The sequence below is a fragment of the Cervus canadensis genome, chromosome 22 (genome assembly GCF_019320065.1).
Source record: "Cervus canadensis isolate Bull #8, Minnesota chromosome 22, ASM1932006v1, whole genome shotgun sequence".
Lineage (NCBI taxonomy): Eukaryota > Metazoa > Chordata > Mammalia > Artiodactyla > Cervidae > Cervus > Cervus canadensis.
This window is the reverse complement of record NC_057407.1, coordinates 8,337,390-8,353,754: the sequence shown is the minus strand read 5'-3', so window position 1 is coordinate 8,353,754 and position 16,365 is coordinate 8,337,390. Positions and strand designations below refer to the sequence as shown.

General features: G+C 44.2%; 1 protein-coding gene and 1 non-coding gene across 2 annotated transcripts in view; both read left to right on the top strand.

The window, feature by feature from the left end:
• Positions 1-16,365, top strand: part of LOC122424269 (SREBF chaperone) — a 99,098-nt gene that overhangs the window by 44,765 nt on the left and 37,968 nt on the right. The window contains exon 2 of the mRNA XM_043441863.1: positions 8,258-8,477. Within this exon, the coding sequence (XP_043297798.1) occupies positions 8,356-8,477 (122 nt within the window). The 5' untranslated portion in view covers positions 8,258-8,355. The remainder of the gene's footprint in view (positions 1-8,257; positions 8,478-16,365) is intronic.
• On the top strand, positions 1,370-1,442 carry TRNAG-CCC. The gene has a single exon. It is a non-coding gene; the product is annotated as a tRNA-Gly (tRNA).

Sequence of the window (16,365 nt, the reverse complement as noted above, 5' to 3'; positions counted from 1 at the left end):
TTAACACGGGAAAGCTGGGGTGAAAACAGAGCCAGTCAAAGAAATTGGGTGTAAATCTAACAAAACATGTACAGCACTTATATGCTAAAAGCAGTAATGATTAAAGTAGTACAGTGATGATTAAAGAGGGAGTTCCTGTGAGTGGTTAGGACTCTATGCTTCCGTTGCAGGGGACGTGAGTTCGATCTCTGGTCGGGGAACGAAGATCCCATAAGCTGCAATGCTGCCAAGGGAAAAAAAAAATTAGAGATTAAATAAATAGAGATATTTTGTTCATAGATTGGAAGACTAAACATAGTGGCAATATCAATTCTTCTCAAAATTGATAATGCAAGTTTATTGTAATTCCTATCAAAATTCTAGCAAGTTTTTTTAGATGTAGACAAGATTACTTTAATATCTATATGGAAAGGCAAAGAAATTAGAAAAGGTAAAACAATTTTGAAGAAGAATAAAATGAGAGGAATCTCTTTACCCATTTCAAGACTTTAGAGCTACAGTCATCAAGACCATGTGGTATTGAGGGAGGGATAGACACATAGATCAGTGGTACAGTTCAGAAAACCTAGAAACAGACTCACACAAGTACAGCCAGTTGCTTTTTGACTGAAGTTCAGTCAAGAGTTCTTATGTTGAAACCCTCAGTGTGATTATATTAGGAAGTCATAGCCTTTTGGGGGATAATTAAGTCGTGAGGGTGGAGTCCTCATGAATGGGATTACCTGCCCTGGTAAATGAGACTGCAGAGAGGTCTCACTCCCTTTTCTGCCATGTGAAGGCACGGTGAGAAGGAAATGGGCCCTCACCAGAAACGGAACCTGCCAGTGCCTTAACTTGGACTGCCTAGACTCCAGAAGTGTGAAGAGTAAATATTTATTGTTTAAGCCACCCAGTGTATGCTATTTCTGTGCTAACAGCCCAGAGGGCTAAGACAGGTGCCAGAGCAGTTCATTGGAGGAAAGGTAGTCTTTTTAACATTTAGTGTTGCAACAATTGGTTATCCACAGGGAAAAACAAAATGCAAACCTAACCTCACATCTCACACAAAAAAGTAACTCAAATGTTTCATAGATTTAAGGTGGGTTCAGACAGTAAAGAAGGGCCTGCAATGCAGGAGACCCAGGTTTGATCCCTGGTTCCAGAAGATCCCCTGGAGAAGGAAATGGCTAAAGAATTCCATGGGCAGAGAAGCCTGGTGGGCTACAGTCCATGGACTGTAGAGAGTCACAGAGAATCAAACACCACTGAGCCACTAGTACACAACAATTAAATATTTCAGGAGGAAACATCAGAGAAAAATTTCAGAAGTAAGGCTTGGTGAAGAATTCTTTTTTAAAAATTTATTTTTTATCGTAGCATTTTAGGGACTTCCCTGGTGGTTCAGTGGCTAAGACTCTGTGCTCCCAATGCAGGGGGCCCGGGTTCAAACCCTGGTCAGGGAACAAGATCCCATGTGCTGTAACTAAGACCTCATGCAGTCAAATAAATAAATAAATATATATTAAAAAAAAAAAAAAAAGAAAACCTGTTCTATCGTAGCATTTTAATTTTTTTTTTTTTTTTGGCTGTGCTGGGTCTTCATTGCTTTGCATGGACTTTCTCTAGTTGCAGCAAGCAGGAGCTACTCTTTGCACGAGCTTCTCATCGCTTCTCATTGTGGTGGCTTCTCTGGTTGCAGAGCACAGTCTCTAGAGTGAAGGCTTCAGTAGTTGTGGCATGTGGGCTCAGTAACTGCGGCTTACGAGCGCCAGAGCGCTGTCTCGGTGGTTGTGGCCCGCTGACTTAGTTGCTTCTCAGCATGTGGGATCTTTCCAGACCAGGGATTGAACCTGTGTCCCCTGCCTTGAAAGGTGGATTCCTATCCACTGCACCGCCAAGGAAGTCTGGTGAAGAATTCTTACACATGGCACCTAAAGCATGACCCATAAAGGAGGGGGGGGCGGGAAGTAGAATAAATTAGACTTCATCAAAAATTAAAAGCTTTGGCTCTATCATAGAGTCTGTGAAAAGAATTTTTAAGAAGACAGGTTACAGACTTGAAGAAAATATTTGTGAACAACATGTCTAGCAGGGACTTACATCTAGACTATCTAGAATATATTATATAAGGAAATCTCAGCAACTCCTAAATACCTAGTGGATCAAAGAAGAAAGTACATGAGGAGTTAGAAAATACTTTTGAGATGAATGCAAACAAAACAAAAAATTCACAAATACAGAAGCTGTGGGATACAACTAAAGTAGTGTTTAGAGAGAAATTTACAACTGTTAGTGCCTGTGTTAAGAGAGAGAAAACAGCTCAGATCAGTAACCTTAAGAAATTAAAGAAGAAAAAGAAGAAGCTAGAAAAGAGAAAAATAAACCCATAACAAACAGAAGGAAGAAAATAATAAAGACTAAAGTGTAAACAAATGCAGAGAGACTGGGAAAATAGTGAAGTACATAAAAGCAAGAGTTTGTTTTTTTAAAAGATCAACAGAGAATAAGAGGAAGCTCAAATAACTGGAATCGTTACAGAAAGTGGGGACAGGACAGTACCACCAACCTTCAGTAATAAAAATGACTATAATACTATGAACAGCAAATATTATGTTAATAAATTAGATAGCCTAGGTGAAATGGACAAATTCCTGGAAACACACAAACTAACAAAATTTATTCAAGAAGAAATAGAAAATCTGAATAGACTTGACAGATAAAGAGATTAAGTTAAGAGTTTAAAAACTTCCCACACAGAAGGAAAAAGCCCAAGATCAGATGGCTTCACTAGTAAATTCTGTCAAATCTTTAAAGGTGATTTAACTAGCTTTGACTGGACAGATTTTTGTTGGTAAAGTAATGTCTCTGTTTTTTAATATGCTGTCTAGGTTGGTCATAGCTTTTCTTCCAAGGAACAAGTGTCTTTTAATTTCATGGCTGGAGTTACCATCTGCAGTGATTTTGGAGCCCCCCAAAATAAAGTCTTTTCACAGTTTCCATTGTTTCCCCATCTATTTACCATGAAGTGATGGGACTGAATGCCATGATATTAGTTTTCTGAATGTTGAGTTTTAAGCCAACTTTTTCACTCTCCTCTTTCCCTTTCATCAAGAGGCTCTTTAGTTCCTCTTCACTTTCTGTCATAAGTGTGGTGTCATCTGCCCATTTGTATCTGAGGTTATTGATATTTCTTCCAGCAATCTTGATTCCAGCTTGTGCTTCATCCAGCCTGGCATTTCACATGATGTTGATGTATTCTACATATAAGTTAAATAAGCAGGGTGACAATATACAGCCTTGATATACTCCTTTCCCGATTTGGAATCAGTCTGTTGTTCCATGTCCAGTTCTAACTGTTTGTTCTTGACCTGCATACAGATTTCTCAGGAGGCAGGTCAGGTGGTCTGGTTTCCCATCTCCTGAAGAATTTTCCACAGTTCATTGTGATCCAGACAGTCAAAGGCTTTGTTGTACTCAATAAAGCAGAAATAGATGTTTTTCTGGAACTCTCTTGCTTTTTTGATGATCTAGTGAATGTTGGCAGTTTGATCTCTGGTTCCTCTGCCTTTTCTAAATCCAACTGGAACATCTGGAAGTTCACGGATAATGTACTGTTAAGCCTCACTTGGAGAATTTTGAGCATCATTTTAGTAGCATGTGAGAAGAGTGCAATTGTGCGGTAGTTTGAGCATTCTTTGGCATTGCCTTTTTTGGGGATTAGAATGAAAACGGACCTTTTCCAGTCCTGTGGCCACTACTGAGTTTTCCAAATTTGCTGCCATATTGAGTGCAGCACTTTCACAGCATCATCTTTTAGGATTTGAAAAAGTTCAACTGGAATTCCATCGCCTCCACTAGCTTTGTTCGTAGTGATGCTTCCTAATGCCCACTTGACTTCACATTCCAGGATGTCTGGCTCTAGGTGAGTGATCACACCATTGTAGTTATCTGGGTCATTAAGACCTTTTTTGTACAGTTCTGTGTATTCTTGCTGTCTCTTCTTAATATCTTCTGCTTCTGTTAGGTCCACACGATTTCTTTGCTTTATTGTGCCCTTCTTCACATGAAATGTTCCCTTGGTATCTTTAATTTTCTTGAAGAGATCTCTAGTCTTTCCCATTCTATTGTTTTCCTCTATTTCTTTGCATTGATCACTGAAGAAGGCTTTCTTTCTTTCTTTTTTTTTTTTTAAGAAGGCTTTCTTATCTCTCCTTGATATTCTTTGAAACTCTGCATTCAAATAGGTGTATCTTTCCTTTTCTCCTTTTCCTCTCAGTAGCCACGAGGGAAATGCAAATCAAGATCAAATAAAATACTTACACACTCCTATTAGTCCAGCTAAAATGAAGAATAGTAGCAATACCAAACGCTGGTGAGGATGCCAAGAAACGAAGTCTGTCTGGTGGAAGTGTAAAACGGTATGGGTACTCTGGAAAATACGTTGGCAGTCTTAGGTTGTATAGTAAGTTTTATGTTTCCTAACAGTTTCACTTCTGGGTATTTATTCCCGTGAAAGAAGATAGTCAGTAAATGTTTGTGGTAAGAATAAGCATGATGGGTCCAGTATGGCTGAAATTTAGGGGAGATGGTAAGGCTTTTCAACAAATGATCTTGGAAAGCTTTGAGACAGAGTCTGCAGTCTATGTCGTTTTTTGCATCTCTTTCCCTACTCCCTCCTTGGGGCTTTGACACATTAATTTTCTTGGTTGAGTGTTTAACTTTTGTGAGTTGGTTGAAGAGAATTTTAAATGCTGAAAGTTTGGTGAATACAGGCACAAAATAAATAGACCATCATCTCTTAAAAAAAAAATAATGTCCTGTGTTAATGTATATTATGTGTATGGATTTTTCTAAAATTGCACATTTATGATCTGGTTTGGGGCAGGTTCAGAATCATGGGTTCAGCAAGCTCGTGACAAAGTGGCACCAGTCTGCCTCCCCAGTCTGCCTTCAGGGACTCCTCCTGTTCTTTGATGCCCTTTGCCCTCTGAGCCAGTGGGTCTGTCTTGATCTGGGCTTGTCCTCTCTGTAGACTTCCTCCAGGGCTGTTCTTTGTCCTGGTTCCAATCGTTTTTTTTCTTTATACATACAGCTCTATAATTTGGGTCTATAACAGCAGAGCCCTTTGTTTTTGCTTGTAGCAGGGTGTCCTGTGAAGGCATTGGACAAGATCATTTACATTTTTGTGTAATAGGTCTGCTCAGGCCAGAGCCTCCATCCCTTCTACATATTGTGTCTATTTTTAATTTTTAAAAATTATTTTAAATTGCTATTTTTTATTTTTTAAAATTACGTTTTTAATTTTTTAAAATTATTTTTATTGTGTTAAAATATGTATAAACATAAAATTTGCCATGTGAACCATTAATTGTGCAATTCAGGGACATTAATTACATTCACAGTGCTGTGCGGCCGTCACCATTATCTGTTTCTAAAATTTTTCATCACCCCAGAAAGCTGTAATTAGTAACTTCCTATCCTCTCTGCCCCCAGGCTCCTAGTAACCTCTAATCTGTCTTCTCTCTCTACGGATTTTCCTAATCTAGATGTTTCTTATAAGTGGCATCATATAAAGTTTGTCTCGTTGCGTCTGCCCTATTTCATTTAGCATGTTGCAGGGTCTGTCCATGTCGTAGTATGTATCAGAACCTCATTCCTTTCTATGGCCAAACAACATTGTACCGTATGTGTATATATCACATAAAAACTGTGTGTCTCTTTAAATTCAGGAAGCTGAGTTCAGAGTGTAGATTTTGAGCTGAAGAAATTTATTAAGTGTGGGGCAATGTAGGAAAGAGAAAATTTCAGTTCAGGTTGGATAAATTGTGCTTTGGAGTAGCTTTGTGTCAAAGTGAACACAGTGGAGGGGGAAGATGAATAATTCTCTTGCCAGGTTCAGGTAGGTGGGCTGTGTAATAAACTAGAATTTGGACTTCTTATTTTTGTTTGTTTTATGATTTTGTTTCCTGGGTGCTATGAAAATGAGCAATTAATATAAGTAATAAAGATGAATGGGAACTGAAAATGACTAAGATCATGTCAGAAAGACTTGTACTTGCTGCAGAATGGAAGGGAAATGTTTTTGTTTTTTTTTCTCATATTAGTAATTTCATGTATAAGAGAACAGAAGAGTCCTGAGAAGGAGATTACGATTAGTAGGATCACAGTTTCCTGGTGGGCTTGGTTTGGGGACCTTTAAGGGAAGAGATGCGGGGCTTGGCAGAGGACTGAGGTTGGAAACGCTCCAGCTTGTTCCTGACAGTGTCTTTCCACAGACATGTTTCTTATTAGTGTCTGTTTCCCCCTTGGGGCAGGATGGAGAGTTGGGGGCGTAGGAGCAGAAAAGTCGCTCCCCCAGAGTCATGGGTTATGCTGGTGGGAAGTGCAGCTGCGGGGCCTGCCCCGGCCTGAGACCTTCGTGAGCTCTGAGGCTCCAGGTGAGCGGCTGGCTCTTGTCAGCACTCTGCCACTTGGGCAGGGCTGTCCCTTGCTGGCTCCCCTGCCTGCTGCCTTTTGAGTTGACCCACAGAGGGCTCTGTGTCGTCTTTCCTTAGAAGGTTCTTGGACTGGAGAATTGCACGCATGCTTGAGGCTTGTGCCTGCAGGAAGGTGGATGGAGTGGATCCCTTCTGTTGACTGGTGTGGTGTGACTGCTCTTGCTTCTCGTTTCTGCTCTCAGACTTCTGAGGCATCATCGCTTTGGCCTGGGTTTCATCAGTGAGCCAGATCATGCCAAGAAACACGTCTGGGCAGGTTCCATGCAGCAGAGACTGGAAAATAGCAACACGGAACAGGAGAAGTAGATTTTTTTTTTTTTTAAGAAATATGGTTTTATTTTTATTTATTTATTAATGGCTGTGCTGGGTCTTTATTGCTGTACGCTGGCTTTTTTTCTGGTTGCAGCGGGCAGGGGGCAGTTGTTGCTCTCTAGTTGTGCTGCGTGGTCTGTCCTCGCCATGGCTGCTGCTGTGGAGCGCGGGCTGTCGTGCGCACGGACATCAGTAGTTGCAGCTCATGGTCTTTAGTACACGCGCTCAGTGGTTGTGGCCCATGGGCTTAGTTGCTCCACAGCATGTGAAATCTTCCCGGACCAGGGATCGAACCTGTGTCCCCTTCATTGGCAGGCAGATTGTTAACCATTGGACCACCGGGGAAGTCCAGAAGTAGATTTAAACGTGAATTTCATTGGAGAGCTCAGCAGGGAAAGGAATTCTAGATCTCTGGGCCCTTCTATTAGAATTTGATATTCTGGTTTTGGGGGGTGTAAGTTTTCCGGCACAAGCTTCTGTTGGGAAGCAATGCACAGAAAAACGAGAGACTTAACTGGAAGGATATGGCATGGCCGGAAGGAAGACCTCCTGAGTCTTCAGAAAGGACTGGAGCCAGAGCAGCGCAGTGATCTGGGAGCCGGAAGCTCTCGGGGAGGATTCAGCACCACCATGTCCAGTTTTGCTTCTTTTTCTCAGAAGTCAAAGTCCAGGGAGACAGACATGACCAGCCTGGCAGGGGTCAGGGAGGGGACCTTAACTGACAGTCCATGCAGGGTGGATCTTGTGCAGAAAGCTGAGTCGCGCTGGCTGCTGTCACTCAGAGAAGGAGATGGCTTGGGCAGCAGGAGCAGAAGGAGCCCTCTGCCCCACATGTTCCCAGAACAACGTGGGACCAGAAGCAGAGACTTCCACCTTGCAGTGCAGTTTGTTTTATGTCAGGGGCCTAGGCTTTTTGGTGTTTTTACGTTGAGGGCTGATCTCACTGAATGTTCTTTATCAGTGAATCACTGTTTGTGCAAGAAATGGGTTTTTTGAGGGATCAGTCCTTGTATGAAGGTTTTTCCCAAGGATTTCTCTTGGTCTGGCCTTTGCACAGAGAACAGGGGGGAGGGTTTCCAGAATGTCCATTTGGCTGAGAGCAGCTGCAGGTGCTGTCAGTTACACAGGCATGCTCTCCTGTGCCACAGGTGAGAACAATGCCCTCTCAAGGGAGTGGCCTTTTTAAGGAAGTGCCTGATGTGGAAGACGGTTGAGAGTTTGTTACTAGAGCTAGAGGGGCAGTGTTTTGGTGTCTTTGGTTAGACCTACTTGGACCCTGCCCACAGTCACTAGGAGCGGACCAAGATTGTGCACATGTGTGTGCGTGCATGGGTTGGGGTTGATGTCTCCAGCTCTTCTTGCCTGTACACATCCTGATTCGGTCTCCACATCCCTGCCACCTCCCCTGGGTGCCCTAGTGTTCACAGCCAGGTACTCTTTGCTCATTTGCTTTTCTCTCTTCTTGCCAGGTGACTGCAAATGGTGTACATTGTCAGTGCCATCCAGCGTATGCCAGGCTGATCCATGGTCACTTTCCGGGATGGCAGCAAGGTGACTTCAGCTGAGGATGACCCTGACTGAAAGGCTGCGTGAGAAGATATCTCAGGCCTTCTACAACCATGGGCTGTTCTGTGCGTCCTACCCCATCCCCATCATTCTCTTCACGGGGCTCTGCATCTTAGCCTGCTGGTATGTTTCCAAGTTACCCTGGATATGGTGCGCCAGTACTTCCCAACCCTGACTGTTGTGTAGCCCTTGGACTGTGTCGTTTTACACAGTGGAACTTGAGGCTCATTTGGGCCCACCAGTGGGAAGCTCTAGTCCTGGGGTGGTAGCCACTGCACTAAAACAGTCCACATTTACCCTAATTTAATTTAAGTCACCAGGTTTGTTCATATTATTGAGAATTTCTCAAAATAACATTGAGATGTTTCTAAGAAACTGCAGGATGAATAAAAGCGTGATCTTTTAACTTTCCTTCTCAGCAGTGGTAGCTTCCTTTTGGCATCCAGTTAAGAACAGGAGCCTTGGAGTGTTGCAAGAACAGTCCATTTCAACAATTCTTGGGATACCATCAATGTTGCAGGCTAATCCCAGAGATGGGGTTTTCTACACATGGGATTGTCATTGCCTCACGCAGGATCTTTTGTTGCGTGGACTCTGTAGTTGTGTGTGGGCTCAGTAGTTGCAGCGTGTGGGCTCTCTGGTTGTGGCATGTGGACTTAGTTGCCTTGCAGCATGTGGGGTCTTAGGTCCTGGACCAGGGATTGAGCCGGTGTCTCCTGCATTGCAAGGTGATTCTTAACCACTGGACCACCAGGCAAGTCCCTCTCTGTCATTCTCTTATGTTCATGGGGAGCTTCCTTCTGACCTCTGGCTGACCCCTGGGGCCTGCCGTACTCACCAGCACTGTTGTGAGCGCTGTGCTGCCCTTTCTCCATGTCTGTTGTGCTGTCCCAGGGCCCTAGAGAAACCTGAAAGCTGTGGCTGAGGAAGACATTGTAGAAGGAGAGGCTTGATGTAAGGTGGTAACCAGTGGTCCCCTTTGGCTCTCAAACACTGACGAGAAAAGAGCCCACCTCATTGTCCTTGTCTCTGGGAAGAATTCTGGTTTCCAGATTCATTGCACATCTAATGTTTGTAGAAGTTTACTTTGCTGTGCTGGAAGAAGGATGGTTCAGGACTGAACTCGCTGTTCAGTTGTTAATGATCCCAAGTTCTTCCTTAATTAGGACAAGGAAGGATGAGCATGTTCATTGAGAATTTCCTGCTGGGTGCTTCAGCAGGTATATAATTAAATGTCTCATTAATCCTAATAAAAAACCTTGGGAAATGATCCAGTTATATTTTCATTTAACCAAAGGGAGGATGGAGGATTAGAGCTTGCCTGGTCTACACAACCAATGAGCAGGGAAACTGGAGTTCAGATCCAGGCCAGGGATCCTGGTGCCTGTACCTGTCCCCCCAGCTCTCCTCACTCTGGCTCAGTGTATTTGTTTAAACTTTGTTAATTTGTGTTGTACATGGTAAGATGCTTGTGGCTTTATCCTGCACCTGATGAATTAGGAGTGTTCTGAGAACCCAGCTCTTGGTTTTGCTTATATTCTTTCCTTTAAGTCAATTTACGCATCTCTGTCTTTCAGAATCATCCTTTTCTAGGCCTGGCCCGTGTGCTTGGGCAGTGGTTCTTAAAGCTGCGCTAGTATCAGAATCACCAGGAGGGCCCGTTAAACGAAACTGCCAGGCTCTACCCCAGAGTTTCTTGTTCATCAGGTCTGGGTGAAGCCAAGAATGTGCGTCTGAACAACTTCCCAGGCCAGGGGCCTACATGCTGAGAACACTAGACCGTGTGTCTGTCTTGAAAAGTTCTACCACATCTCAGCTAAAAGTAGTTTTTGTTCTGACTTCTGGAGCAGCAGTTTGTGGTGACACTCATGGTCATTATTGCTCCTATCGCCTTCTATAGGGGTGGGTGGTGTCCAGCTCCCCTGTCATCAATTCTCACTTCTGTGATGGCCTCTGTGTATGTGCCTTTGTACCTGGGAGGGTGTTAAGTGAATCCATAGTGGATGAACACCCTGAATTAAACTTGGCTTCTCAATGGGCAGTTGAAGAGGTAGTTGTGACTCCCTCTCCACAAGGACAGCTCTAGTACCAGAAAGGAAAGGGTGTTTCCTCTTGCATTCCCCTTCTGAGGGTTGGATTTGGCCAGCCAGGTCCAGATAGCTTCCCAGACAGGGAGTGTGTGATGTGGGTAGCAGCTGTGAGTGTAGCTGGGTGCAACTGGGATGTATCTTTGAATCAATAATTTGATATCACACACGTGTTTCAAAACAAATTGTCCTTGGATTTATGATAGGGGCCTCTGGTATGAAACTTGCTGACCTTTGTGGCTAAAGTCTCAAGTATGGAACATTCCTTGACTCAGGGTGAATTATAATGGGGTGGGGGATAGGGGAAGAGGCAAATGTGATAGTAACAGTATTTTGCTAATTGGCTACCAGCGTAGCCCAATTGCAGAAGAACAGCAAAAAGCAAGGGAGAGAGAGAAAGATATGCTCCCCTGAATGCAGAGTTCCAGAGGATAGCAGAAAGAGACAAGAAGGCCTTCTTCAATGAACAATGCAAAGAAATAGAAGAAAACAACAGAATGGGGAACGACTACTGATCTCTTCAAGAAAATTTGAGATAGCAAAGGAACATTTCATGCAGTGATGGACTTAGTAAAAGATAGAAGTGGTGAAGACCTAACAGAAGCAGAAGAGATCAAAAAAAGGTGGCAGGAATACACATAAGAACTGTACAGAAAAGATCTTAATGACCCGGATAACCACGATGGTGTGATCACTCACCTGGAGCCAGATACCCTGGAGTGTGAAGTCAAGTGGGCCTTAGGAAGCACTGCTGCCAGTAAAGTTAGTGGAAGTGATGAAATTCCAGCAGAGCTATTTAAAATCTTAAAAGATGATGCTTTTAAAGTGATCCACTCAGTATGTCAGCAAATTTGGAAAACACAGCAGTGGCCACAGGACTGGAAAAGGTCAGTCTTCATACCACTTCGGAAGAAGGCAGTACTAAAGAATGTTCAAACTACTGGACAGTTGCGCTTATCTCCCATGCTAGTAACGTTATGCTCAAAATCCTTCAAGGTAGGCTTCAGCAGTATTTGAATCAAGAATTTCCAGATGTACAAGCTGGGTTTAGAAAAGGCAGAGATACCAGAGATCAAATTGCCAACATTCTCTGGATCATAGAGAAAGCAAGGGAATTCCAGAAAAACATCTACTTCTGTTTCATTGAGTACGCTAAAGCCTTTGACTGTGTGGATCATAACAAACTGTGGGAAATTCTTCAAGAGATGAGAATACCAGATCATCTTACCTGTCTCCTGAGAAACCTGTATACAGGTCAAGAAGCAACAGTTAGAACCTTATTTGGAACAACTGACTGGTTCAAAATTGAGAACGGAGTATGTCAAGGCTGTACATTGTCACCCAGTTTATTTAACTCATATGCAGAGCACATCATTCGAAATGCCAGGCTGGATGAGTTACAAGTGGAATCAAGATTGCTGGGAGAAATATCAACAACCACAGGTATGCAGATGATACCACTCTAATGGCAGAAGGCAAAAGGAACTAAAGTGCCTTTTGATGAGGGTGAAATAGGAGAGTGAAAAAGCTGGCTTACAAGTCAGCATTCAAAAAATGAAGATCGTGGCATTCAGTGCTATGACATCATGGCAGATAGAAGGGGAAAAGCTGGAAGCAGTGACAGATTTCCTCTTCTTGGGTTCTAAAATCACTGTGGATGGTGACCACAGCCTTGAAATTAGAAGATGACTGCTTCTTGGGATGAAAGCTATGACAAACCTAGACAGTGTGTTAAAAAGCAAAAACATCACCTTGCCAACAAAGTTGCATATAATCATTGCTATGGTCTTTGCAGTAGTCAGGTATGGATGTGAGAGTTGGACCATAAAAGAAGACAGAGTGCTGAAGAATTGATGCTTTTGAACTGTGGTGTTGGAGAAGACTCTTGAGAGTCCATTGGACTGCAAGGAGATCAAACCAGTCAATCCTAAAGGAAATCAACCCTGAATAGTCATTGGAAGGACTGATGCTGAAGCTGAAGCTACAGGACTTTGGCCACCTGATGCAAAGAGCCTATTCATTGGAAAAGACCCTGACGCTGGGAAAGATTGAAGGTAGAAGGAGAAGAGGGTGACAGAAGATGGTTGGATGGCCTCACTGATGCAGTGGACTTGAACTTGGGCAAACTCCGGGAGATGGTGAGGAACAGGGAAGCCTGGCGTGCTGCAGTCTGTGGTATCACAAAGAGGCGGCCACAGCCTGGCGACTGGACAGCAGCAGCAGTGGCCCAGTTGCAGCCAAGCTGGGCCGACGCCTGTCTTAGATCCCACAGGTGTGTCTGGCTGAGCATCAGGCCTGAGAAGTGGGTGGGGGACCCTCAGAGTGGGATTGGGAGAGGGAGTGGAAGACTCCTCTTCACTGAGCACTGGCTTTGTGCTCAAGTGCTTCCACACATGGTATTTCATTTGGTCGCCTGATGTCCTTGGAGGAGGTGGTTATTCCCTAGTTCCTTTGCTGATGATGAAACTTGTACGGAGAGATAGTAAGTGGTATGTGCTGCAACTGGTAGGTCTGGGTGGTGGATCCACATCTGTGGTTTCTCCACTCCACTGTGGTGACGTGAACTTTATGAAGAACACTTTGGTTCTGATAACTCACTGCAGGGAGTCTGCTCCTTGATCAAGAAGCTGGAGAAAGAGAGTCTCAGTTGCAGTGGGCCAGTGGCCAGTGGGCCAGGATCAGTCTAGACAGAGAACAGAGAGGCTTTTTGAGGCAGCGGCCCTATGTAATAGGCGTTGAGGAGAGCGCATGCAGTTGAGTTTTATAGCCACCTCAATCAAGATGGCTGTAGTATATGCCAAGAACTGTGCCAGACAGTAATGCCGAACACAGACTCTCCCACGGTCTCAGCCTGAGACAGACAGTTGCAGTGCCATTGGATTTTTTTTCTTTTAAGTTTGTGCATTTATTATTATTTTAAAAAATGGTTTTTAAAAAAAATAAATAATAGTTTTTGTATATTTATCTTGGCTGAGCTGGGTCTTCTTGCTGCATGGGCTTTTCTCTGGTTGCTGCGAGCAGGGCTGCTCTCCAGTTGTGGTGTGTGGGCGTCTCATCACAGTGGCCTCTCTCGTCACAGAGCACGTGGACTTCAGTAGTGTGGTGCACAGGTTTAGTTGCCCCTTGGCATGTGGAATGTTCCTGGACCAGAGATCAAACCCGTGTGTCACGCGTTGGCAGGTGGATTTTTATCCACTGAGCCACCAGGGAAGCCCCCGCAGGGTGGATCCTTAATCACTGGACTACCAGGGAAGTTGCTGTAATTTTTTTTTTATTGAAGGATAGTTGATTTATCATGTTGTGTCAGTTTCTATTCTACAGCAAAGTGATTCAGTTATCCATGTATATGTACTATTTTTCATATTCTTTCCATTATGGTTTGTTACAGGATATTGAATATTGTTCCCTTTGCTGTAGAGTAGGACCTTGTTTTATCCATTTTTTTATATAGTAGTTTGTATTTGCTAATCCTAAACTCCTTATTTGTCCTTCCCCGTTCCCCTTTGGTAACTGGTTTTAAATTTCTATGTCTGTGAGTCTGTTTCTGTTTGTAAATAAGTTCATTTGTGTCATATTTTAGCTTCCATATATAAGTGATATAGAGTACTTGTCTTTCTCTTGCTTACTTATCATCTCTGGGTCCATCCATGTTGCTGCAAATGGCATTATTTCATTCTTTTTTTATGACTAATAATCCATTTTTTTTTTTTATGTGCCACATCTTCTTATCCATCCATCTGTCCATGGACATTTAGGTTGTCTCCATGTCGTGGCTACTGTAAGTAGTGCTGCTGTGAACCTGAAAGCGCCTGTTACTTTTTTGTATATGTGCTGCCGAAGTGAGCACACCTGTTACCTTTTTGAATTAGAGTTTGTGCCAAATATATTCCCAGGAGTGGGATTGCTGGATCATATGGTAGCTCTATTTTTAATTTTTTAAGGACCCTCTATACTGTTTTCTGTAGTGGCTGTACCAGTTTACATTCCCACCACTCCTGGTGGGAATGTAAATTTTTTCCACATCCTCTTCAGCATTTATCATTTGTTGACGTTTTTCTGATGGCCATTCTGACCAGTGTGAGGTGGTACCTCATTGTTGTGTTTTTTAAAGTTTTATTTATTTTTAATTGGAGGATAATTGCTTTACAGTATTGTGTTGGTTTCTGCCTTACAGCAACATTAATCAGCCGTAGGTATATATATGTCCCCTCCCTCTTGAACCTTCCTCCCACCCCCACATTGTAGTTTTAATTTGCATTTCTGTAATAATTAGTGCTGTCGAGCATCTTTTCATGTGGTTATTGGCCATCTGTATGTCTTCTTTGGAGAAGTGAATAGACTGCTTTTAGTGGTTTCATTAGATGCCCAGGCTCCATTTAACTGCTTACCTGTATTTTACGTGGAACGAGAGGCTTGTTCAGCTTGATGAAGGGGCTACTGCTCTCGCTCCCTCTGTCTGGCTCTAGCAGCTTCCTGAGCTGTGGGCCTGTTCATCATCACAGGATCACCCTGGGAGCCATGAATGCTCTTTCCTTTGGGAAAACCTGATGAAACTTGTAGCAAGTAGGCGCTGTGGCAACAGGTGTCTGTTTACACTTCCTAGAGCTAGTTAGGCCACCAGGGTGCCCGGTAGCGGCCCAGCAAGGCAGAGGGTGCTGTTCCTTGGGCCTGCCCTGGGAAGTGGTGGGTGCGCCGTGGCATGAAGGAACAGTGTCTGGGTGGCAGGCCAGCTGAGTTGCCCTCCCTGTGGGTCAGAGGTTTATGTGGGGGTCACTGGGTCACTTGTGATTCCATAACGTGCTGCTCGTGGTTACAGAGGGTGAATTTTTCCGTAGAGAGCAAGTTGGAATCACAATGAGACCATTCCGAACCTCCTGAAGGAGGCGAATCCTGCAGGGTGTGTGGGTATCCGAGTGCAGACATGGCCCTTTCCTCCTTCTCTTCCTCTGGAGCAAAGCAGCCCTTTCAGGCTGAGACTGGACGTCTCGGTTGTGGTGGCCTCTGCTCTCAACCTCTCTCCAGTGTCTGCCATGGCTCAGGTTTCCCCACGATCATCATGACCCTTTGCAGGTGGGCACACGGGGACTTATAGAACAGGCTCCTTCTTTCTGTACCCTTGTGACTGCTCTGAACATGATTAGATTCTTTTCATGAATAAGAAAGAAATCTGAGTAACAGAAGCCGGGTCTGCACCAGTGCTTTGGAAAGCTGAGCTGGTTGGCTGAGAAGGACGTCCCAGAGCACCATGGACCTGTGTCCCAAAGCCCAGATGCAGGAGCCAGGGGCCCAGCTACAGCAGCTGCTCCTGGGGCCTGTTCAGCACTCCGAAGCCAGAGGCTCCCTCCAAGCAGAAGTTACCCCTGGCCCTGCACACAAACCCCGGAAAAGCTCTGAAGGGCTTGGAGGAGATCAAAGGCGCCCTTATCAACCCAGACTTCCTCAAACAGAAGAGAGATCAGGAGATCTCAGCAGTTTTCCCTTTTAGACTTTCACCACCCCACCCCTAGTTCTGTACTGAGAAGGGAAGAGAGGAAGCATGTTCAACTGCTGCTGTCTTCAGAGGGGAGTCTTGTGCCACGTCTCTGCGTGCCATCTTTCTGGTTGCTCTTCCTGTGTGTCTTCAGTGTCGCCTAAGCTCCCATCATAACACCATCATTTGTGGGACCCAGTGCAGCATGCAGGTGCAGGGCTGCTTCCTCAGAAAGCAGGGGGAAAGTATCATTAAAGGTGCTGGAGTATGCTCAGATGCAAGTGGGTGAAAGGCTGCTGCTGCCAAGTTGCTCCTGCCCATCCGATGTGCTGTGGTGCAGCCAGCCTGGGATAAGCCACGGTCAACCGACACTTTACCCAGCTCCAGGACACAGCGAGGTGTGAGCTGCTGAACAGCCCTTCTGGTTTTGGTTGGGCACCTGTAGGCGGCAGCA